Source organism: Neofelis nebulosa, chromosome 11 (assembly GCF_028018385.1).
Source record: "Neofelis nebulosa isolate mNeoNeb1 chromosome 11, mNeoNeb1.pri, whole genome shotgun sequence".
Lineage (NCBI taxonomy): Eukaryota > Metazoa > Chordata > Mammalia > Carnivora > Felidae > Neofelis > Neofelis nebulosa.
Genome location: NC_080792.1, coordinates 86,045,610 through 86,072,324, shown reverse-complemented (window position 1 = coordinate 86,072,324; position 26,715 = coordinate 86,045,610). Strand labels below are relative to the sequence as shown.

The 26,715-nt window shown below is 37.5% G+C and overlaps 1 protein-coding gene across 9 annotated transcripts in view; it reads right to left on the bottom strand.

The window, feature by feature from the left end:
* Positions 1–26,715, bottom strand: part of TMEM116 (transmembrane protein 116) — a 170,662-nt gene that overhangs the window by 73,658 nt on the left and 70,289 nt on the right. For 8 of the 9 annotated variants that reach the window (XM_058691696.1, XM_058691700.1, XM_058691694.1 and 5 more), the window contains 6 exons: positions 25,228–25,332; positions 20,462–20,511; positions 19,343–19,426; positions 18,851–18,986; positions 16,981–17,125; positions 16,314–16,387 (listed from right to left, as the gene is read on the bottom strand). In XM_058691696.1, coding sequence (XP_058547679.1) covers positions 16,314–16,387; positions 16,981–17,125; positions 18,851–18,986; positions 19,343–19,426; positions 20,462–20,511; positions 25,228–25,332 — 594 coding nt within the window. Of the gene's footprint in view, positions 1–9,610; positions 15,553–16,313; positions 16,388–16,980; positions 17,126–18,850; positions 18,987–19,342; positions 19,427–20,461; positions 20,512–25,227; positions 25,333–26,715 lie in introns of those variants that run through there. The other variant, XM_058691695.1, reaches the window with a different exon arrangement.

The following is a 26,715-nucleotide window of genomic DNA, read 5'->3' as shown; positions in this document are numbered from 1 at the left end:
GAAAGCAGAGAAGAGTAATGAGATGTCTACTGGGCCCCACAAAAGGAAATACCCTAACTACCAAACAGATATTCTGGGAAGCAGAGTGAGCCAATTTGCAGAAAAAGCACCTGAAACTGGAAAGGGTTTCTGACACCTCCATTTTGGGGAGAATGCAAGAGGTCAACTGTAAGGTGGGGACATACCAGAGAAGTCTAAGGACTATGAGTTTTTAAAATTAAACTTCCAGGACAAAGTCTCACACTGGGGAGAATCTACTGGAAGTAATTCAAACGGACTAGGACAAAAAGGCAAAGAAAATAGATTTTAAGTGGAAATACCTTCCCTATTTCAATGATTAAAATGCTATTTGCAATTAAAAATAGACCTACCCTATGACCCAGCAATAGCACTGCTAGGAATTTACCCAAGGGATACAGGAGTGCTGATGCATAGGGGCACTTGTACCCCAATGTTTATAGCAGCACTTTCAACAGTAGCCAGATTATGGAAAGAGCCTAAATGTCCATCAACTGACGAATGGATAAAGAAATTGTGGTTTATATACACAATGGAATACTACGTGGCAATGAGAAAGAATGAAATACGGCCTTTTGTAGCAATGTGGATGGAACTGGAGAGTGTTACGCTAAGTGAAATAAGTCATACAGAGAACGACAGATACCATATGTTTTCACTCCTTTGTGGATCCTGAGAAACTTAACAGAAGACCATGGGGGAGCGGAGGGAAAAAAAAAAAAAAAAGAGGTTAGAGAGGGAGAGAGCCAAAGCATAAGAGACTCTTAAAAACTGAGAACAAACTGAGGATAGATGGGGGGTGGGAGGGAGGGGAAGGTGGGTGATGGGTATTGAGGAGGGCACCTTTTGGGATAAGCACTGGGTGTTTTATGGAAACCAATTTGACAATAAATTTGATATTAAAAAAAAGCTATTTGCTATTAGATTTTGGTAAACAGTCTTTACTATGTTTATGTAATATCTTTGTATTCCATGAAGTTTTTTTAAACTAATTTTATTTATTTGGAGAGAGAGAGAGAAAGAGAGAGCGTGAAAGGCAGAGAGGGAGGAGCATAGAGAAAATCCTAAGCAGGCTCCAAGCTTAGTGCTGGAGCCCAATGCAGAGCTCACGGTCTGTGAGATCATGACCTGAACCGAGATCAAGAGCCAGACACCCAACTGACTGAGCCACCCAGGCACCCCTCCCATGAAAATTTAAAAAATAGGAATAGTTGGTGAATTTTAATAAAATTTTTGGTAGGTACTCTTAGGTTCATTTTTTTCTCCTTTAAGCTTTTGTGTCATGGATTATGATGATGCATTTATTAAAAAGTGAAACTCATGCTTATGTTTCTAGCATAAATTCTTTTTAAATTTAAATTCAAGTCAGTTAACATATAGTGCAGTATTTGTTTCAAGAGTAGAATTCAGTGATTCATCACTTACGTATAATACCGAGTGCTCATCCCAACAAGTGACCTCCCTTAATGCCCATCACCCATTTAGCCCATCCCTCCCCTCATCCTCTCCAGCCACCCTGAGCTCTCTGTATTTAAGAGTCTTTTATGGTTTGTCCCCTTTTCTGTTTTTATCTTATTTTTCCTTCCCTTTCCCTATACTCATGTTTTGTTTCTTGAATTCCACATATGAATGAAATCATATTTGAGCTTCTCTTACTTATTTTGCCTAGCATAATACATTCTAGCTCCATCCACATTGTTGTAAATGGCAAGATTTCATGTTTTTTGATCAAATTATATAATAATATATAATATTCCATTATACACACACACACACACACACACACACACACACACCACATCTTCTTTATCCATTCATCAGTCAATGCACATTTGGGCTCTTTCCATAATTTGGCTAGTTGATAGCACTGCTATAGGCACGGCAGCACATGTGCCCCTCAGCATTTTTGTATCCTTTCTATAACTTCCTAGTAGTGTAACTGCTGGGTCGCAGGGTAGTTCTATTTTTAACTTTTTGAGAAACCTCTATACTATTTTCTGGAGTGGTTGCACCAGTTTGCATTCCCAGCAAGTATGAAAAAGGGTTCCCCTTTCTCTGCATCCTTGCCAATGTCTGTTGTTTCCTGAGCTGTTAATTTTAGCCATTCTGACAGCTGTGAGGTGGTATCTCATTGTAGTTTTGATTTGTATTTCCCTGATGATGAATGATGTTGAGCATCTTTTCATGTGTCTGTTAGCCATCTGGATGTCTTCTTTGGAAAAGTGTCTATTCATGTCTTCTGTCCATTTCTTCACTGGATTATTTGTTTTTTGGGTGTTGAGTTTGGTAAGTTCTTTATAGATTTTAGATACTAACCCTTTATCTGATATGTCATTTGCAAATGTCTTCTCCCACTCCATTGGTTGCCTTTTTATTTTGATGACTGTTTGCTTCACTGTGCAGAAGCTTTTTATCTTGATGAGGTCCCAATAGTGCATTTTTGCTTTTGTTTCCCTTGCCTCCAGATGTGTTGAGTAAGAAGTTGCTGTGGCCAAGGTCAAAGAGGTTGCTGCCTATTTTCTCCTCTAAGACTCTGATGGTTTCCTGTTTTACATTTAGGTCTTTCATCTATTTTGAATTTATTTTTGTGTATGGTGTTAAGGAAGTGCTGTCCAGGTTCATTCTTCTGCATGTCACTGGCCAGTTTTCCCACACCATTTGCTGTAGAGACGGTCTTTTTTCCATTGGATATTCCTTCCTGTTTTGTCAAAGATTAGTTGGCCAGACATTTGTGGGTCTACTTCTGTATTTTCTATTCTGTTCCGTTGATCTATGTGTCTGTTTTCATGGCATAAATTCTTTTTGAGCATGGTATTTCCCTCCAATATACAAGATTCTATTTTTGATATATCTTTTTGGTTGTGTCTACATTCAGAATAAGTGAGATTATCTCTGCCTTTAAAAAATGCCATCTTTATCAAGTTGGGGTATTATGATTACATTAATTCCATACAGAACCTTCCATATTTTCCTTTAGATTTTCAAATTTAGTGAAAACAAATTTGCACAAATATATTTGTAGTTTCAAATCTCTTCTGTACCCATATCACATATTCCTAAATTTTTCATTTTTTTATTGTGGTAACAACACATGAAATCTACCTTTTTAATAAAATTTTAAGTACTTTACATTATTGTTGACTATAGATATAATGTTGTACAGATTTCCAGAACTTATTCACCCTGCTTAACTGAAACTTTATTAATAAATCCCCATTCTCCAGCCTGTGACAATCACCATTCTACTTTTTTGATTCTATGCATTTGGCTTAGATACCTCATATAAGTGGAATTATGCAGTATCTTTCTGTGATTTCCCTATTTTATTTAGCATAATGTCCTCAAGGTTCATCTATGTTTTCACATATTGCAGGACTTCCTTATTTTTTAAGATTGAATAGTATTCTGTGGTACATACATGCAGATTTTACCTGTTCAACATTGTTTCTACATCTTGGCTATGGTAAACTTGGCTACAATGAACATGGGAATGCTAGTGTCTCTTTGTGATCCTTATTTCAATTGTTTAAATAAGTGCTATAAATGGGATTGCTGGATTGTAGGATAGTTCCTTTTTAGTTGTTTTGAGGAATCTCGATATTGTTTTTTATAGTGGTCACACTGTTTTGCATTCCCACCAACAGTGTGCAAGGCGGCTAATTTCGACAAATCCTAACACTGTTTTTTTGATAATAGCCATCCCAACAGCTATGAGGGGATATCTCACTGTAGTTCTGATTTACGTTTCCCTGATAATTATAATGTTGAACATTTTTTCATACATTTGTTGGCCATCTGTATGTCTTCTTTGAAGTATGTCTATCCAAGTCCTTAGCCCATTTTATAATTGGGATATTAACTTTGCTACTGAGTTGTAGGAGTTCCTTATATATTTTGGAGATGAACTCCTTAACAGGTATCAGGTTTGCAAATAATCTCTCCCACTCTGAAACCTGACTTTTCATTCTGTTGATTGTTTGCTGTACAGAAGCTTTTTAGCTTGATGTAGTCCCACTAATTTTTATTTTTGTTGTTTGTGCTTTTGATAGCATATCCATGAAATCATTTCAATGTCATGAAGCTTTTTCTAGGAGGTGTACAGTTTCAGGTATTAGATTTAAGTCTTTAATTCATTTTGAGTTGATTTTTGTGTATGGTGCACTTGAGAAGAATGTATATTCTGCCCCCCGTTAGGTTCAATGCTCTGATATGTCTATTAGGTCCATTTGGTCTATATTAAGTCCTCTGTTTCTTTATTGATACTCTACCTGGATGTCCTACCCATTATTGAAAGTGGAATATAATGGGGCGCCTGGGTGGCTCAGTTGGTTAAACGTCCGACTTGGGCTCAGGTCGTGACCTCACAATTCCTGAGTTCGAGCCTCACACCGGGCTCTGTGCTGACAGCTCAGAGCCTGGAGCCTGCTTCAGATTCTGTGTCTCCCTCTCTCCCTGGCCCTCCCTTGTTCACACACACACACACACACACACACTCTCTCTCTCTCTCTCTCTCTGTCTCTCTCAAAAATAAATAAACATTAAAAAAAAAAAGAAAGTGAGATATTGAAGTCCCCTATTATTAGTACAGTAAAACCTTGGTTTGCAAGCAAAATTCATTCTGGAAGCATGCTTGTAATCCAAAGCACTTGTATATCAAAGCAAATTTCCCCATAAGAAATAATGGAAACTGAGATGATTAATTCCACAACCCCAAAATATTCATATAAAAATGATTACAATTCTGTAATATAATACAAAATGATAAAGAAAATATAAAATGTAAGGAAAAATAAACAGATTAACCTGCACTTACCTTTGAAAACCTTCTTGGCTGGTGTGAGGGAGACAAGAGAGAGTAGGGTTATTGTGTAGTATGACTTTCACTACCACTAATGGATACTGACTACAGTACAGTATTAATAAACTTGTCATATACTGTATTTAATGTAAGTGGCAATAAGGCAGCATAGGAAAGGGTCAATAATTGCAGGCAGCCTGACTGACAATGAAGCCAAGCATTCCTAAGCTTACTCTTGTATGGAAAAGCAAAGGAATGTCTATAGGTGCTTTGAAGTAACAAAAAAAAAAAAAAATACACTAATGCTGGTTGTGGGCACCTTCCAATGTTCTGAAAAATCATTGATTTCTGCCAAACACCATGGCTTGAGACCAAGCATCTGAGCATGGGAGACAATCTCCTACAATCCCTCAGCAAATGAGAGAGACAGAGAGACAGAACAACCTTTGGCTCAGTGGTGAGCATGTCACATGTGGCGTTATGTACTACTGGTATTGCAAGACATCACTCGGTTATCAAGTTAAAATTTATTAGAAATGTTTGCTCACCTTGTGGGACACTCACTGAACAAGTTAATTGCAATCCAAGGTTTTACTGTATATTGTTATCTGCTCCATTCAGTTCTGCCCATATTTGCTTTATATATTTAGGGGCTATTAGATTTTGGTAAACAGTCTTTACTATGTTTTTGTAGTATCTTTGTATTCCCATGAAATGTCAGGTGCATATATAATTGTTCTCTCTTCCTGGTGGATTACTCCTTTTATCATTATATAATGTCCTTGTCTCTTGTGGCTATCCTGACTTAAAGTCTATTTTGTCTGACCTAAGTATAGTCACCTTTGTTCTCTTTGAATTATCATTTGCATAGAATCTTTCCCCATCCATTCACTTTCAGCCTATGTGTGTCCATAAATCTGAAGTGAGTTTCTTACAGAGTCTTGTTTTTTTAATCCATCCAGCCACTTTACATCTTCTGGTTGGGAAATTTAATCTATTTACATTTAAAGTAATTATTGATAGGGAAGGATTTAGTATTGCCATTTTGCTGTTTTCTGGTAGTTTTATGGTTACTTCGTCTGCCTTTTTCCTTTCTTGTCTTCCTTTCCATTTTATTGATTTTTTTGGTATTGATATGCTTTAACCACTTTCTTTTTTCTTTTGTAACTTCTATTGGTAATTTTTGTGGTTACCTTGGGGCTCACACAAAATATAGTTATAAGGGTCTATTTTAAGCTGATAACAACTTAAGCTTAATCACATTAAAAAAATCAACATTTTGGGGCGCCTGGGTGGCGCAGTCGGTTGAGCGTCCGACTTCAGCCAGGTCACGATCTCGCGGTCCGTGAGTTCGAGCCCCGCGTCGGGCTCTGGGCCGATGGCTCGGAGCCTGGAGCCTGTTTCCGATTCTGTGTCTCCCTCTCTCTCTGCCCCTCCCCCGTTCATGCTCTGTCTCTCTCTGTCCCAAAAAAAATAAATAAAAAATGTTGAAAAAAAAATCAACATTTTAACTTCTACCCCACTTGCTACTTTATTATTGTCATAATTAGCATCTATTCATATTGTGTATTTTGTAATATATTTTGTTACTTTCAATACTTTTGTCTTTCAATTTTTATGCTAGAATTAAAAGCAATTTATTTACCACCATTAAAGTAATACAGTATTCTGTATTTGTCTATATATTTGCCTTTACCAATGAGTTTCATATTTTCTTAAGCCATCGTGTTGATTTTTATCATCATTTCAACTTGAAGAACTTCATCATTTCTTTCAAGGCAGTTATAGTAGTGATTAACTCCTTCAACCTTTGTTTAGAAAATTCTTTATCTCTTCATTTTGGGGGGATAATTTTGCCAGGTAAAGTAGCCTTGGTTGGCAGGGGTTTTTTTCTTTCAGTTTGAATATATCATGCAATTCTGTTCTAGCCTACAGACTTTCTGCTGAAAAAAGCCAATGAGAGTCATAAATGTTCCCTCTTATATGACAAGTTGCTTTTCTCTGATTTCAAAATTTTCTGTCTTTGGCTTTTGACAATTTGATTATAACATGTCTCAGTGTGGCTGTTTTTGGAGTCCTCCTGTTTGGTGTTCTCTAGAGTCTTCACGGATCTGTACACATCCATTTCCTTCCCCAGATCTGTGAATTTTCCAGCCTCTATTTCTTTGAGTAAGCTTTCTAGTCCTTTTATTTACTTTTTTTTTTCTGTCCTTCTGGGACTCCTATAATGTGTATATTGCTCTGCTTTATGACATCCTTTAAATCCCTGAACTTTCATTTTCTTTTCTTTTTTCTTTTTGCTCGTCTGACTGAATTATTTCCAATGATTTCTTTTTGAGTTCACTTGTCTGCTTGATCTCAGGTCATGATCTCACAGTTCATGAGTTTGAGTCGCACATCAGGTGAGCTCGAGCCCCACTTCAGGTGAGCTTGTGTCCTGCTTTGGGTGAGCACAAGCCCTGCTTCTGGTGAGCACGAACCCCACGAACCTCACTTCGGGTGAGCACAAGCCCCACTTAAGGTAAGACACAAGCCCCAGGTGAGCCCCACCTCCTCTTTCTCTCTCTCTGTTGCTCACTTGAGCCCTCTTTCTAAAAAAAATTGTTTTAGTAAATAAAACTTCCTCTTAAATTATGTTTTTATCAGCTGTTTGTTACAGTTCTTTTTTAATTTTTGTTTTTATTTTAGAGACACAGAGTGTGCACATGAGCAGGGGTGGGGAAGACAGGGGGGTGGGGAGAGGGAGAGAAAGGGAATGAGAGAGAGAGGAAGAAGAAGAGAGAGAATCCCAAGCAGACTCCTCACTCAGCATGGAGCTTGTTGTGGGACTCAATTCCACAACCCTCAGATCATGACCTGAACCAAAATCAAGAGTCAGACGCTTAACCTACTGAGCCACTCAGGCGTCCCTCCTTATATTTCTAATAGTTTAAATGTGTTTGGTAGTCATGTTGGTATTAAAAAAAAAAGTATTGAAATAATTCATAGGAAATTGCAAATATAACATAAAAAGGTCATATATACTTTTCACTGAGTTTCTCCCCTTTGATACAGAAGAGTGTCACAACCGGGACATCGACACTGAAACAATGTGAAGAGTTCTATGCCATTTTATCATGTGTAGATTTCTGTAACCACCACCACAATCAAGATAGAGGACTATGCTATCACCACAAAGATCTCATTCATACCACCCCTCTATATAGTCACTCCACCATTCCTAACCCCTGGCAACCACTAATATCTTTTCCATCTCTAATACTGTTTCATTTCTAATGTTCTAATGTTCTAATGTTCTAATACTGTAACATTTCAAAAATGTTACACAAACAGAATCATATGGTCTCTAACCTTTTGATATTGCTTTTTTCACTCACCTTAATGTCCTTGAGATCCTGCTAAGTTGTTTTGTGGCTCAATGTTTCGTCCCTTTTTGATGCTAATACATAATATGGACTTAACACAGTTTAACCTTTCACCTATTGAGGAACACTTTGGTTGCTTCCAGTTTTTAGCTATTAGAACTAAAGCTTCTGTAATTATTTATGTACAGATTTTTATGCAGACATACATTTTCATTTCTCTGGGATAAATATCCAGAACCATAATTGCTAAGTCATACCATTTGCTTAGTTTTTTAAAGAAACTACTTGTTTTCCAGAGTTGCTATACAATTTTACACTCCTATCAGAAATGTATGAAATATCTAGTTTCTCTGCATCCTCATTAACATTTGGCATGGTCCCTATTTTTCAAATTTTAGCTGTTCTGATAGGTCTGTAATGATCTCTTGGGGGTCTTAATTTGCATTCCTCTAATGCCTACTAATGTTAAACATCTTTTCATGGGCTTATCTGCTATTCATATATCCTGTTCAGTGAAATGTCTCTTCATCTTTTGCCCATTCTCTAACTGGATTGTTGAGTAATTAGAGTTCTTTATATATTCTAGATGAGTCTCTTATCAGATATATGGTCTATAAATATTTTCTCCCAGTTTATAGCATGTCTTTTCATACTCTTAACAGGATCTTTTCTAAATTAAGATTTTTTTTTTTTTTTTTTTTTTTTTTTTAGCTTTGATGAGGTCCAATTTATGGATTTCTTTTATGGATCACACTTTTGGTATCACGTTTAAGAATTCCTCCCCAAGTCCTAAAGATGTTCTATATTTTCTCCTAAAAAGTTTCATAGTTTTATATTTTATATTTAAGTCTACGACCCATTTAGGAGTGATTTTTGTATAAAATGTGAGGTTTAGCTTGAGGTCATTTTTTTGTCTATGTATGTCTAATTTTCCAGCATCATATGTTGAAAAGACTGTCTTTCATCTATGCAATTGCTTTTGCCTCTCTGTCAAAAATTAGTTGGCCATACATGTGAGTTCTCTTTTCTGTTTGATTGATCTGTGTATCTGTCTCATCACCAATACCACACAGTCTTCAAATTGAATATACTGGTTCCTTTCATGTTATTCTCCAAAATTATATTTTTTAATTTTTTTTAAATTTATTTATTTTTAGATAGAGAGCATGAGTGGGAGAGGGGCAGAGAGAAGGGACAGAAAATCCCAAGCAGGCTCTGTGCTATCAACTCAGAGCCTGATGAGGGGCTCAAACTCATGAACCATGAGATCATGACCTAAGCTGAAATCAAGAGTTGAATGCTTAACCGAATGAACCACCCAGGCGCCACTTCTTGGAAATTATTTTAACTCTTCTAGCTCCTTTGCCTTTTAGAAAATTTATATTTACATAAATATATTTAATATATATTTTATACGTATATACATAAGTCAGCATGTTGTACAGTTTAATATATATGTGATTTTATTCATGAATTATACCTTAATAAAGCTGGGGAAAAAGGTTAGGGAGAAAAAAGACCAAAAGCTTGACAGAAAAAGGGGAAAGGACATGAAGAGATAACTATTAAAAGATATAAAAACGGCCTTAAACATATTCAAACATGTTCAAATTCATTCAAAATTAGAAAAATACAACTTAAAAGTAAGATGCCACTTCTTACCTATTTGGTGAAAATTAAAATTTATGAAATGGTAACATAACTCTGTTACTTACAGTGTGGGAAAATAGGCACTCTAATACATTGCTAGTGGGAATGCAACTGGCAAAACCCTTCTGAAGGGGACTTTGGCAATATCAAACAAAGCTACATATGCAGTTAGCTTTGGGCACTGCCTTCCCATTTTGGAGGAACTTGCCTCCACAAAAATACATATGTGTAAGATTATTTGTTGATGTATGGGTGTAATTTCAAAATAATGTAAACAACTGAAAAGCCCACACATAGGAGACTGATTAAATAAATTACATCCACAATATGGATACTATGCACCAGTAAAAGAGAGAGAGAGAATGAGGAAGATTTCATTGACCTGCTATGGAAATAATTTATAGGATGTAACTCTAAAAAGGAAAGTGGAAAATGTTATGCTACCTTTACATAATAAAGAAGAGGCTATAAGAAAATATACATGTATCTGTTAATTTGTGCAGGAAGAAATACAGGAAAAATAAACTTGAGTACTATTAAGATTGGTGGTTGGTAACTGGATGGAAAGAAGTAGGACACAGGAACAGATTAAAGGCTCAAGGAGGTGTACTTTTGGGTACATTTTTGGGATAGTACTGAGTTTTAGAATCATGGTAATATTTCACACATCCCCCAAATATTCATCATCATCCAAAATGTGAGGGCAAACCCAAAATTAAATACAAATAGTAACATATGAACTTAACTGTATCCAAAAGGAATAATATCATCAGAGTGGATAGATTTAGATAGAGAAGTACTAACTGAAATAATTTTGGAAAACATTATTTTGACCTCATACCATTCTCCAGTTCATATATCTGTTTTTCTTTTCTTTTAAAAAAATTTTTTTTAACATTTATTTATCATTAAGAGAGAGAGAGAGAGAGACAGAGCATGAACATGGGAGGGGAAGAGGAGACACAGAATACAAAGCAGGCTCCAGGCTCTGAGCTGTCAGCACAGAACCCGGCATGGGGCTTGAACCCACAAACCGTGAGATCATGACCTGAGTTGAAGTTGGACGCTCAACTGACTGAGCCACCCAGGCACCCCCATATACCTGCTTTTCAGAGAGGCATGAATTAGTTATTCTAAAAACACTTTTCATGTATTCTAGGAATAAACCAATAAACATATCATGAGAAAGAAAGACAGAAAGAAAGAAAGAAAGAAAGAAAGAAAGAAAAAAAGAAAGAAAGAAAGAAAGAAAGAAAGAAAGAAAAAGAAAGAAAGAAAGAAAGAAAAGAAAGAAAGAAAGAAAGAAAGAAAGAAAGAAAGAAAGAAAGAAAGAAAGAAAGAAAGAAAGAAAGAAAGAAAAGGACTGAGGGTTTGAAAAGGGCTGTAGAGTACAGAGTAGGGAATGATGCAAAATGCATTCAACAGCAGAGGCCTGTGACCTACCCAGAGATCCACAAACCCCTGTTCCTGAAACCTTTGGTTTCAATGACTCAAAAGAACAATGAATGACAGGAGGGGAAGACTGTCCCATGAGGACTACGACTAGGACTAAAGAAGAAGGTTGTATCTTTTTCTTTCCTTGGGGCTTGATGCTGAGTAACAGTATTGGCAGGACCTCTGAAAGTTTCCTCTCCTTGGTATACTCCTCTATAAAGACAGCAGGAGTTCAGCTAAGCAGCACAATTGTTGTGCTTTGATGAGGGTTACAAAGTAAGGACACTACTGAGAAGACAGAGCAAAACAAGAGTAGGAGGAGGCACAATCAAATAGCAGATGTCATCATGTAATGTTCAGGCTTGGGGCAGCTATCCTTCTGACAGGCAGCAAAGCTTTGAGCTTTGGCCAAACAACTGTGTCGTGGACAAAGATCTGGATCTTGGGGAACGCAACTGAGACAGAAGTGCAGGATCATTAGTTGCTTCAACTGGGCCATGACAATGACAACCCTAGTTATTTTGCCTCCCTTCTGCCCTTTCCTCTATGAAATCAAATGGTCATTGATAAGGTTTAGGGATATTTGTCAAGAACTTCTCTGTTTATAAACATCAAAATGAAAAACTAAGCTTGGATCATGCCTTTTATTCAGGACGACTGGGTACTCAGAGGGTAGCCTGCATTCTCTTGTTATTATCAGCACTTGCTGGGCTATAAAGGGAATCCTGACCTTACATGACATTGTCTTTGGCATCAAACCTATATACACTTCAAAGAATTTTGAGCATATGGTTTTCAGCATATCTTTAAAATCAGGTTAGTCTTATGTAGTCAGTGGAGATGAACAGGAGGAGCTCTTAACCACTTCACAATTTCACAGCAAAATGGAACCCTCCTCGTTTCCAATGTCCTAAATGTAGTCACTTCCCAAGTATGCAGAAATGTTTACTGTGGTTGACAACAAGCAGTTCCAAATGTGGAATAATGTTACCAAGACAACACAGATGGTAATGGATGTTCATGCTATGGTTAACTGGTACATGAAGGAAGTAAACGTGACAGTATTAATTACTGGGTTAAAGATATGGACACAGAGAAACCAGAAAATCTCCCTGAATTTGTAAGAAACACTTCAAATTTTTAACTGCTAGACAGACTGGCATCTTTTGAGAAGGGTGAAGCATAATGTTACTCATATGATCATTAAGCCAAAGTCTTCGGAACTACGAGAACCATGCATTTCTTAATGTTATCTGCAGTGCTGAGAATGCAACCAGTACTGAATCCTTATCTCATGAAAATATACCACATTTCACAGCTTTTATGGCTCATGAGCTTGGCCAAAACTTGGGAATGAAGCATGACCATGTGGCCTGCAAGTGTCATAACCAGAACCTCTGCCCTATGCATGAATTTCTTACTGTAGATATGGGCTTCAGCAACTGCAGCTTTGACAACTTCCACCAGCTGTTGTACAAGCACTTAGGGAACTGTCTGTTTAATAAACCTGAGCTCCAAAGCTCCTTTGGGAAGCCATATTGTTAAAAAAAAAAAAAAAAGACAATAAATAAAGGAAAAGAATGTGATTGTGGCAGTGATTGTTAAAAGGATCATTGTTGTCTGCCCTCACGCCAGCTGAAGAAAGTTTCAGACTGCACACTTGGATCCTTCTCCAAAACCTGCATATTTCTAAAGGTAGAAAGTGCTGCCTCAGTGTAGATGAGTGTGACCTCCCAGAACACAGTAATGGCACCTCAAGGTGGTGCCAGACAGATATCTACCAGCAAGACAGCACACCTTAAAAAGAACAAGGTTACTGTTAGCAGGACTGGTGTTAAAGCACAGAGAATCAGTGTCTTAAAATCTTTGGAAAGGGCACAAAGTTTGCCTAGAAAGTTGATATCATTACCTGAATACCAAGAGTGGCAGGTTTAGAAACTGTGGCAGTGAATCTAAAGGGATGGTTAAGATCTTCATTAACTGCAAGGCCAAAGATGCAAAATGTGAAAAGCTGTTGACTGAACTGAAAAACATCAAACACCCAGTTCCCCGTGTGGGACATGTGGTATTGGAATGCACAGTTTTTTGAAGCCACAGACAGAATTGATGACAGGGAGATGAAGGATGGTACCCAAAGTGGTCCACAGAAAATCTATATTAATCAAACCTGCTTAGATAAAACTACTATACTCCATTATGAGTACAGCCTGGACAAGTGTCATGGAGGGGTATTTGCAACAATTTTAAGAACTGCCACTATATCTGTCTATACCCTTCCTACATGTGAATCTAAAGGTTATGGGGACAGTTTGAATAGTGGCCCAGTTCTACGTGTCCCCTCTGATTCTCAGTATGATAAAAAGCTGACAATACTGATCTGGATCTTGCCTAGCCTTTTACAATTCCTCATTCCTACTATCTATTTATTTGCTTACATGTATAGAAGATGTAAGACCAGTGTCAATTTAAAAATTCATCAGAGAAGCAAGATGAACAAACTTGACAAACATTTGATAATTACCCTCTTTCTGGTAATAAAGCCAAATATGAAGTGACACTAAAAGGACTTTTTAACAATTGGACTCTGTAGTTCTGGTGTCCCTCAAGGTCTATGGAAATAGGAATTCTTTCTTTTTTCCATCTGTCTCTTCAAATGTCAAATACTTATTCATTTTTAAATTAAAAGAGGTTAAAGCAGCTCCCTTGTGAAGCAACCTTTCCTGTTCTGTGCTATCCAGAAATCAGGTCTCCGGAGCTCTGGGGCAATAAGAGGCCTCAAGATGTGATTTTGGTTTTTTTAATGTTTAAGCTGTTACTGTGAGCTCCCTAACATTTCTGTAGAGAGTTCCTTGGAACGATCTCTGGAACTTACGTTTCAGAGCATCCTGTCTAATCCCCCACTGTAATCTACTTTGTAAATTTTCTCTAATCTTAAGGATTTTTCCTTGGACAAACCAAAGGAGTATATCAGGTGAGAAGCATCTGATTATTAACTCTAGGTGTTGTAGTTGATTCTCATTCCAGCCACTTTGTCCACTTGGCTTTCCTCTTTCTTTGGGCATCATAGTATATGATGCCCTGGCCTCAGACTTGTTCATGACTTAACTGGAGAGACCAAACATCACTTGTATAGTTAAAGAAACGGATTAGACATTCCTACTATGAATGTGACTCTGCAGGCTGGAAATCTTTTCTTTCCCAAAAGGTTCAAATTCTCCTTACTAGCCATTCATTCACTTGTTCGTTCATTTTTTTTTTCTATAAACATACATTTAGCACTTAGCAGTAGGTCGAACCATGTAAAATTGATATTAGGCCTTCTTCACCTATAAAAATGGCAAGTTCACATGGTTCAACCTAATTCTATGTTCAGGCACTATGAAACCTACCTTTGGACTTCTGCTTGTAAATGGAGTTGAGAGTTTTTGATATCTAAAGTTTCTTTTAATCCTGATTTCTCTTAAATCTTATTATCCTCTGTAACTTCATAAGATTGGCCTTAATTTTCTAGAGCAGATGGTCCCTACTGTTGAGACTTGAAACAGCACTGAGCAAATAACAGAGTAGGATATGCCTGAGGATCCCACGGTCACTTTTTTGGTAGTTATTGTCTTTGTTTCTTCTGAGTCTCAGAAACCTTCAAAGAACAGAAACCCAGGATTTTCTTTGTCTGGTCTTAGAGTAACGATACTGGCAAAATCTGAGCAAGTTGTTGTATGTCACCCTACTTCCCCCACAATCACAGAGTAGACAGCCTGGAAAGGACACGTATAAATAATAACCTAGAATTTATCTATAAGAGATTTAAACAAATCTAATATTCACTGAGGTAATAGGAGTCTATTTCATAGGACAGTGGCTTCACCTCTCTGAATAAGACTTTAAGAATCACAAGTGAATCTGAGAATACTGGAGAGATCCTGCCCAATTCAATGAGAAAAGCCACTAAGCACGCACTACATCCTCTTTCCCTTCCATAGTTCAAGGCATGGTTGGAAAAGACTGGAGATGTTCCCCAACACTCTTCCCAATCCATTAGTGTGGAATAACTCCGGTTCCTGGATGTTCCAGTATTACAGTTTCAAAGAATGGTGGAGGGCTGGTAGCAAAAGCAAGGGTAGACTCCACTGTATCTAGGCCCCTGCTATAGAATCTCTTCTGTGAGCATAATAATGGTGTTTGGGTGTCTGCATCACGCCGAGCCTCTTGCTTTAGCTGGTAGAACTTGTACTGTGTCCAGCCATATACTCCACAGTTGAGCAGACCCTGGGATGATGCTGTTAGAGCCTGGAGGAGATGAAGGGGTGATGGAGCCCATCCTTCAGGTTTTCAGAGATCCAGGGAGTAGTCCCCATTCCCCTTATTTATAAAGCATTGTTACATTTCCTCTATCTCAAACATCAAGATCTGGTGTCAGTTTTTTTATATTTTTCTAGCTCTTCCTAATAAACTCACTCTTCACACTGTATCTCGTCATGGATGACAGAGTTGGTCAGATTTCTTGGCATAAACATAAGGAAAATGAACTGTTTTCAATGCCCTCCCTTGTTACTTCCATTTCCCAGGTTAGGCTTGAGAAAACTGCCCTATCAGTATAGTCAGATAGCCCAAAAAGCCTTCTTAAATCTGATAAAAGAGGAAAGGAGAGAATCATTCTATTTCTGCATTCCTCTTTCCCCATTTACCTAGAATAGCTAATTTACCCCATTCAGTTCACTCTGGATGGGACAGAATCATGTACTATCAGTGTTTCACAAAAACATTATCTAGTAGATCTTGTTTTTTTGTTACCTATCCCTTAAAAACTATCAATAAAATGAAGCTGACCAGAGATACATATGCTCTGAAATGCATGGCAGCACTTTCACCAAAGTATCTAACTCAGCTGTGAGGGAAATTTCACATTCTTCATAAATATAAAGAATACATTTTCTCTTTTGCAATGTTGAAATAAATATGCTAAGGCAAAAAAAAATTGTGCTTACTGAGTAATGGCAGTGTAAGAGAACAGAGTAAGAGGGCATAAAAACAGATGTGGAAGGTGTTACCTGGAGAACACAGAGGGCCATGTGAAGCTTCATGTTCTGTGGCTTAGTCAACTTCATGATTATCAGAATGACGGCTGTGAAAACACAAAGTATGAATCTTGTTGACAACCCTGCCCTCTAAGCATAAAATTGTCCAGTATACATGCCTAAGCACTGTGAGAAATAAAGCCATAGGCATAATGAAGACTAGGACTGAGATTAACCAGTTCCATAAACCACTGGGCCTCAGGTCTCCAACTTCTATTCCTCATTGACTAAACTTTGCAGGTTATTAGTGTAGCAATGATGGTAAGGCACACTACAGGAAGATAAGTTATACTTGTTAGCATTTCAGAATTTACCAAGCTTTTTTATAAACATTATCCAATCTGATCCTCACTACACTTTGTGTAGTAGGAAGGGCAGGTGTTAATATCTCTGAGCTCTGTCAGGACATTTCCTCTCTTACTGGATTGCATCTCATGTCTAATTACCATAATTTCTAAAACATAAGAAGAAAAACAAGAAAGTTGGGGAAACTTGAAATATGAGTGGGACAAACACAAGTTCTACAGTTGGACAGGAATTTTACAAGTTGCAGTCACCCTTACTGGTAAGACCACTTTGCTTGATCAGAACCCAATAGCTGCCCTCATCATTACCCAGCTTTTTCCATTAAGATACCCACCTGGGCCCCAGCAGCAAAAGAAGGCCACTGGATAGAAGCGCACTCGCTGTTCCACAATGTGAATCACTGCCCACTGTTCGGTCCCCAGAAAGCCAGTCGATTTCACAAACTTCTTATATAGGGTCTGGGTTTGGATGAGTAAGACCTAAACATGGGTACAGCAGTTGAGTAGCTTTGCCTAAGGCTTGGTAAAACTTCCCAGGTGTGGCCTCCTATCATTGTAGAGGGATCACTTCTCTTGGGATCTGACAGCAAGAAAACTCATTCTCCTGTCTTTACCATCTAAGACCAGGCTTCTTCTGAGAGAAAATTATCTTCAGAGTGAACTACTGCTTGGCCGGGAAATGGACAAATAAACCTGTGTTTATCACATTCCATATATAAACATTACATCAACACTCAGGCTTTTTTTTTTTTTCCTGACTGAGGCTAATCACCATATATGCATGGGAAGTTAAAGTTAAGATCTACCCAGACCCTCTTAAAACACTTTACTAGAGATTGTGTTAGAAAGCATTCTGTACTTAATACCCTTAAAATAAATATTTGAGCACTGTGGCTGGGCTTAAATTCTCAACTCTAAGAAAAAAAAAATTTAGGAAGTCTTATTGTCCTTAGATGGAAAATACCATTTTCCCCTTCTTTTTGGGGGTTGTCTGAATAAGGTTAAGCTCATGGAATACAAATCAGTTTAGATTTCCAAAGTGCTTTTTGTGGGGAGTAAATTAAGTAATAATCTTGGTAACAAATCTGACCAAATCTAAAATTTTCCCAAATAATCCAGACCCACTCTCTAAGTGAACAAGTCAATTATTTAATTAAGTTTAGCCATGTAGTTTCCTTTCCCCACAGACACTGGAATCAAAAGGTGGCTTTTATTTATTTGGGAATATTTTCATCTACTAGAATCAGTTCTGATTCTGAATGCCCACTGAAGCTTAGGCTATTCTAAAGAAGCAAGATTCTCCAGGATGCCAGGCTCTGGGATACCTGACTCTCTTGTCAATTAGTTCTAAACGTAGATTATCAAAACCATCTTAATATAAAGTAACCATTTCGCCCTCTTTACATAGTTGCTGATTTGAACTAAGCTATCCCCCTAACTTATTTTTAAATTGTCAAAGGAAATTCTCTGCAATTATACTTGGTTCACATGTTCCAGCTGTGCTAGCAAAATAAAACATCTCTGTAGGATAAATTTGGTCTGCAGGCAGATAGTTTGTAATCCTTGAATTAGCATATGAAGAAAGAAAAAAATGATACTGAAAAGTAGATATGGCAAATAAAAAGGCATATTCACTTGTGTACTGATTTTATACTAGGCAGTTACATGTAAATAACATATTGTCCCATAGCTAATTATTTTAACTGTACATCATTCTGGTGATGTCAAATGAGTATTTAGTAACTGCTTAAGCCACTTAGCACTTTAACCCCAGTCAGACACAGCATATATGCATTTACACCCAATAAATAATTGAGAAAAGAAAACTCCTTTGTTATTTGGAAAATTATCAAATTAAATCAAAGCATATTTCCTATTTCTGGAGTGTTATCCTGTATAAAGGATATACTTGACACATACTAATCTTCTGGTTTGGTTTTCCATGAGGATCCACAGGAACATATATTAGTTCTAGGGTGAGCATAATTATCACATAATTAATACAGGCTCTTTCCCCATTAATCATTTAATCTTGAGAAATCCAAAAACTGAGGTAGTAATTAAAGTATCAATATCTCTTAGCTACTTTCTTAGATCTAGAACTTTAGGAAATGCCTCTCCATCCCATTTTTCCCAGTCCCTAGGAATACTGCTGCATCCCTCCCAATCTTCCCTTTCTGTCCATAAAGGCAGGTAGCACCGTACCACAATAGCAAGGAGGCTGAGGAGAAAGCTGGTCAGGAAAATGGTGATCCCATAAAAATAAAGTGTGGTACAGACTGATGTGTTGACAGAAGGCAGTTCAGCCATGGCTGACGGTGGTGAATACATCAGAATACACCTAGGAAGAGAATCAATGGACAGGAACACTGCTAAAGATACAGAGAGATACCCATTTGGTGCAACAAAATTTACTAAGTATGCAATTTTACTTATCATTTTGCTAACCCTTTCCCATAACCCCTTATTCTTTCTCATAGACACATTATCTTCTAGTATCTTTGTGTTATATTTCTACTTATGTATTTTTTGCCTTGACTACACCTTGCTCTATAGACTACACCAAGGTACCATAGAACCTTGTTCCAAATACAAACAACTTGGCCAGAGTAAACGTAGAAAGTCTTTTCCATCTCTGTATATGGAAAAGAAAAGGTGTAGTCTACCATGAAAATGATAGATCTGGTCCTTGCTTACCTGTGGCTCTGACTGAAGTTGCGGAAACATTCACTGACATTGCCCAGACAGAATACAGGTATCATCAACAGCAGAGGTATCAGGCTGGGAGGAAAAAAAAACTTATCACCCTAATATTCAGACATTTTTATTCCCTTTCCCCTTTGCAAAATACTCTGTTCTTCTCCTAACTCTATCACCCCACCACTCTCCACAAATATGTGTGTGTGTATATATATATACATATATATATATTTATATATGTATATATAGATACATATATATACATGTATATATGTATATATAATTTATATATATATACTTTATATATATGTGTATGTATATGTGTATATATATATATATATATATATATATATATATATAAATTCTTCAAGAAAAATACCTCAAAAGCCTTACAAATACTCGTTAACCAATTGCTAAGTGGAGTGGAGAATGCATTTCATACCTAAATTAATGAAATCTAACATTGTCAGAGAGTCTCTGGGAATGGGTCAAAGTGAAAGGAAAAATCTAACAAGGAGTTCTGTGCTCACTTTCTATGACAACGAGGAATAACTTCAATCTCATCAGCCTCTTCCTGGGAGCTTTTTGAAAGCATACATTTAAATAACCAATTACCTATCCAGCTAATTATAGCCAGCTCTCTGTAAGAGGAAAAGACCCAAAAATAAAAGTGAAAAATTCTAACATCAACTCTGATATGACCACTGTTTTAGGTAAAATCCAGACCTTTTCTGGGGTTAATAGATGTAAGACTCTCACCCAATGTTATAAAGGTGGGTAAGATTTTGACAGCCTTCTATTACAACTCTTTATGATATAAAAAGGAATTAGAAGTCTAAAGACTTAAAGGCAAATATTTGTTGACAGTCACATAGAGTTGATGGCAAAACTGAGGCTAAAATTCAAAACTGTAACTTCAAACTGCTTGCCTATTCTATCTGGGAATATGGTACCAATGATAATGTATTTGTTGCTTCCAAGTCAGTAAAGTTCTATGAGGACCTAGGAGTTATAGAGTCAATGGAAATAAAGGGCACTGTCCTCCTATTTGCTCCAACCTGGACCACAGAATAATGAGAGTCTATGCCTAGCCAGAAAGTAAAGCAAAAACCTTACCTTGACAAAATGATGGCTATTTGACCAACATGACAAGCATAATCTACAACCTGTGAAAAGAATAAATGTGAGTAAAGTCTTAGAATATTGCCAATCATGGGGTGCCTGGGTGGCTCACTCGGTTGAGCGTCTGACTTCAGCTCAGGTCATGATCTCAGGGTCCGTGAGTTCGAGCCCCGCATCGGGCTCTGTGCTGACAGCTCAGAGCCTGGAGCCTGCTTCTGCTTCTGTCTCTCTCTCTCTCTCTGCCCCTAACCCACTTGCATTCTGTCTCTGTCTCTCTCAAAAATAAATAAACATTAAAAAAAAAGAATATGGTTGATCATAATATACTAAGTATCAGGTCATCACTTACCACTTGATAGAGCAAAAATTCCCAAGAGCTACCTTGGTTGTGTCAAGCAATATTTGCTACAAAATTCAATTAAATAGATAATTCCTTAGCATTGGCAATAAGAGAATTGTGTTTGTATTACTATATTCTAAAAAGTATAACAACAATAGCCACAAAGAGAGCCTGAGGGAAGTAGCTTGATATATGACTTGGATACAACAAATTCTCTTAAGAAGAAAGGTAAATAAGAAATCACACAGTACTCCTCCATCTTCTAATAATAGTTCAATCCTCTTCTCTTTAGATCCAGGGAGGTGTGGCCTTTTCAGACCTTATGGGTGGAGCAGAAATCTGTGTATAAGATCACCAGCAGAAAACTTAATAAGCCATGATTAGCATAATAGAGGGGGGTCACATAAGCCCTTCAGATATAACACCTGTCACACTCTAAAAGAAAGAGCATTTCAAAACCCCCCAGTTGTGTTAGACACTGAAAAATAACTTAACAGAAGAATGGTATCTACCCACTAGAAGTTTATGGTAAAAGACTTTGAACAGATCACCTTAAAGTGAGACCAGAATAGAAAACAAGCTTTTTTCTGTTCTGAGGTAAGAGATCATATTATCTTCTAGAATGGCATTGTTAGGGATCAATAAACATGAAGTGAGCAATTAATCAGTAATCAGAGATGGGTAATTGATGTGCCCTAAAAACTATAGATCAGGAACAGCAAATGATTTCAAGTAAGACAGCCAATGCTGACTTTAAGTAAAAGGAGAAATAAGTAAAATTAGTCTTTGGTGACCTTTCCCACCCACGTCCCTTCTCTTTTTGTTCTATCCTCTATCAATCAGACTAACCTGTGTTTAATTCTTGTTCTTATATTTCTGTCAATGAAGCTCTGATAAAAAACTTACTGATATGGGGTATGTGGGTGGCTCAGTCAGTAGAGTATCCAACTCTTGATCTCAGCTTGGGGCTCCATCTCATGAAGGTTAAGTATCTGATTCTTGATTCTGGCTCAGGTCATAATCTCACGGTGTGTAAGATCAAACCCCGCAGGGCTCTGTGCTGACAGCGCTGAACTTGCTTTGGATTCTCTCCCTTCCTCTCTGCCCCTCCCCTGCTCATGTGTGCACACAAACACACACACACACACACACACACACACACACACACACACTCTCTCTCTCTCTCTCTCTCTCTCTCACTCAAAATAAATATATGTTAAAAAAAAAAACCTTACTGATAACAGTTTAGGGCACAAGTCTTGCTAGGATATTTAAAAGAGAATTCAAAATGAAAAAACATTTCCAAGGCTCCTGATATAAAGCTATGACAGAATAAAAGGCAGTGGGGTTAAAATTTGGGGCTAGGGTTTGTCTTCTCATGCCATGGCATGAGTTATAAAGTACAGTATGTGCATTTCCATGGACAAAAAACGGCAGAATGCTATATATATATAAGAGCTAATTTTATGTCTCTCCCTCCCTTTCTTTCAAAGATTAATTTGTTCTCCTGACAGGAACCCAAGCCTCAGAAAAATATCTCTCCTTGTTCCCATTCTCGGCTTCTGGTCTCATTATGGTAACTTTTTTAGAGAATTCCTCTTTAGCCAAATAACTTTTCCCAAATTGCAATCTCTTAGCTTGTGAGTGAATGAACCTCACATACCAAACTTGAAATACTACCCATATAAGGCTGTAGAACTTTTTAGACATTTATGTGCTTGAGGGAGAGAAATGAATTATTTTTTTGCAGTATCTTCCAGCTCTAGGATTCTAGGATTATGTAGACAAACACATAAAAGGACATATATCCATAGCCATTACTAAATTGTAGGGAGCTGAGAAACTATACAAGTTTAAAATACAGAAGATCAATTATAAGCATTGACTTACCAGATGTAAACAAGAGAAAAAAACACCAGAACAGAGTACTGTGTTACACAATATGGTAAACACTAACCACATGTGGTTAAAATTAAAATTAAATTAAATAATTCAGTTTCTCAATCACACCAGCCACATTTCAAGTGCTCAACAGCCACTGGTTAATGGCTACTGAACTGGACAGTGCATGAAATATTTTGATCACTGCAGAAAGTTCTATTGAACAGGGCTTGGATAAACTATAATATCTTGTTCAGGATGCTAACTAAGGAGGTCTCTTCACATTAAGTTTTCAATGATTTCCTCACTGCCCATTCTCCTTCCAGCAAAAAAGAAAAAAGAGAAAAGTTTTCAAAGCATTCTATGCTCTCAATCTTCTCCAACAACATATATCTAGGACAAGGCTAGAAAAATGCAAGAAGCATATCTTCTTTAGAAACCAGTCAGATGAGGATTTAGAGTATCACAGCATTTTGGAGCTATAAGTGACATTAAAGATCACAGAGACCAACGCTTCATTTTATGGAAAACTGAGACCCAAGAAAAGGAGATGATGTGCTCAAGATCAGAAAGGAGATAAATGATAGAACTGCATCTAGAAGACAGATTTCCTGATTCACTCTCAAATCTCTTTTGACAATGGAATAGTACCATTTACTCATTCAACAAATTTTTATTGAGTTTCATCATGTGCATGACAGTATACCAACTTTCATTTAGTCTACAGCTGATCTGTAGGAGCTAGAGAAAGGTATGTAGGGAGGTTTTCCAGATTCAATTACTCCATGCTGCTCTTAAACAAAAATTCCTCTTCAAAAAAAAAAAAAAACCCCACAACAGGGGCACCCATCTGTGTGAGACTCTTAACCTTGGGGTTGTAGGTTCAAGCCCCATGCTGGGTGTAGAGATTACCAAAAAATAAAATCTTAAAAAAAACACACAGCATAATGGATACTGTAAGAAATAAGAAAACTGGAATACTTAGTAAGATTTGTATAGGAAGATTAAAATGTATAATGACAGTCAAAGAAATGAAAATGGCTAGGGTGCCTGGGTGGTTCAGTCAGTTAAGGGTCCAACTCTTTTTTTTTTTTAATTTTTTTTTTCAACGTTTTTTATTTATTTTGGGGACAGAGAGAGACAGAGCATGAACGGGGGAGGGGCAGAGAGAGAGGGAGACACAGAATCGGAAACAGGCTCCAGGCTCCGAGCCATCAGCCCAGAGCCTGACGCGGGGCTCGAACTCACGGACCGCGAGATCGTGACCTGGCTGAAGTCGGACGCTTAACCGACTGCGCCACCCAGGCGCCCCAAAGGGTCCAACTCTTGATTTTGGCTCAAGTTATCATCTCACAGTTGTGAGATTGAGTCTTGTGATGGACTCCATGCTGAGCGTGGAGCCTGCTTAAGATTCTCTCTCTCCCTCTCCATCTGCCCTTCCCCTGCTCTTTCTCAAAAGAAAAAAAAAAATGAAATGAAAATGGCTAACATCATAAAAATGTCTTCTAAGATCACTTAGTGATATACTGATAGAACCAGAAATAAGAAACTGAGTGTACTATACAATGGAATACTATTCAACACTAAAAAAAGAATGAATTACTTATGTATGCTCTGATGGGTAAACTTCAAAAGTATGCTAAGTGAAATAAACCAGATACAACAGACTATATATTGGATGATTCTACCTATATGAAATGTCCATAGAGTCAGAAAGTACATTAACTGTTGTCTAGTGCAGGGGGCGGGCACGAAATTAACAATAAATGGTCATGAAGAATTTGGGGTGAAGAAAATATTCTAGAACTTATTTATGATCACTATTAGACAAGCTGGTAAGTCTGCTTTAAAAGTCATTGGATTGTACACTTGAAATAATAAATTATCTGATAGGTAAAAATATGCATGCATACACGCACACACACACACACACACACACACACACACACAATCCAGATGCATTGACTTAGAGTTCTCCTCTCTTTTGTAAGTGTAATACTAGACAATGCCCCAAACTCTCTCTGAACCAAAGGAGGAAAACTATTCCCTGGATCTACCTTGTTTTCTGATGGCCACACATTAACTCCTCTGCCCTTCTGCAAACTGTATCTGTTATCCACACATACTGAAGCAATACAGCCAAGCAGAACACTCTCCCTTTCCAGTACCTGTAGCCCAAATCCCACGTTAGCAAACTAAGCACTTTCCCTGACTCTACCTAAGATCTTATTCTCTACTCTAACAACAATGATGAATTAGCAGAGAGCCAATAAGGATTTCCCTTACTTGATGGAACCAGGCAATAATGACAGTACTGTAAATAATGTTTCCTATAATCAAAACCTTTTTATTTTTTTGGTAGCAAGAGAGAAGAAAAAAATGTTGTCAACAGAATGGAAACTCTGTGAGAACATGATTTTTCTTTTATTAACCTCCATGAATTCACCTAGCCAGTGCAGATTGCTTACATTGTTTATCAAGGATATATAGGTTTATTTTAGCATATTGTTCTTAACTGTTAGCTCTGAATAAAACTCACCAGTGCAAATGTGTTCTGTCCACTCTGGTTGTGTCTCATCCTCAGCTCTTTGTACAGATACCAGATGTAATTGACGGTGTAAAGAGATGAGGAAATATAGAATATCTAGGTGGAAATCAAAACAACTCATCATAACTGTCCCACTCTGATTTCGTTCAGTTTATTACATTATTTTCTACTATAAAAATCCTACCCTAATGGTCTATTAGTAACTTACCATCTAATATCCATTACATGCAAAACTGGTTCATGTCTGGGAATTCTACCCAGGCCTGCCTAATATATGTCCCAGATTCCTTATTTTATCCTTTTGACTGTTTAGAGGAACCACAGCATTATCCACACCCTCTCACCCAACTGTTCCACTTTTATGAAGGTATCTTAGAATACTTTTTCTATTTTATTCTTTAATTGGAAAGACCATACTGATTTCCATTTCTAATAATGATAGCCTAGGCTATTTGAACCAAATTTCCCATTAAAAACTTTAAACATGCTGGATAAAAGAGTTTTTAAATCCTTAAAAGCATCAAAGAACTGGGAAGATATAGCAAGGAATCAACAGGACAAAATCCAAGAGTAAAAATTTCTGCTCCCATCTCTGATGAAGTAACAGAATTTTCCTTGCATCCTAAAAACTAAAAGTTGGGAAAAATATATGAAACACTTGGTTTTCAAACATTAGGTAATAATCAGTATAGAAGTGTAATCCCTGAAAGAAGAAAAACAAACAAGTGCCCCAGCTCACTGGCAAGGTAGGGGGTGGTGGTGAGGGGAACACGTGCAATGAGGGAGAATCCAAATGGATGGGCTGTCTTGGTGAGTGAAGAGACAGTTCAGAGTTGGACAGGCCTAGGCAGCTACAGTACATGAAGCGGATTATCAGAGAAGAGGTACCCACACAGAGATACAGTGCTCTGGAAATTTGCAGAGGTACCCTCAAGTCCTTGATTAAGTATTTATATACACATGTGAGATCGAAAACCATGAAGATCAGGAACAAAACCACCAAAGAGCAGGGTGCCTGGGTGACTCAGCCTGTTAGGTTTCTGACTTTTGATCTCAGCTCAGGTCATGATCTCAGGGTTGTAAGGTTAAGCCCTGCGTTGGGCTGTGCGCTGGGTGTGGAGCCTACTAAAAACAAAAACAAAAAACCCACCATAGAGAAATAGGTGGAACAGTCTTCAAAGGAATAAGTTTGTGTTTTTATCAGCCAGAGTAGAAAGACTCCCTAAGACATAAGCAGAAAATGAAAGTACTATAGAATAAGGTAGAATCATAAGATGAGTACTTCCTGGGGCACTTGGGTGGCTCAGTCAGTAAGTGTCTGACTCTTGATTTTGGCTCAAGTCATGATCTCACGATTCGTGAGTTCAAGCCCTGCACTGGGCTGTGGAGAGCCTGTTTGGGACTGTCTCTCTCCCTTTTTCTCTGACCTTCCCCTGCTCTTTCTCTCTGAAAGAAGAAGAAGAAGAAGAAAGAAGAAAG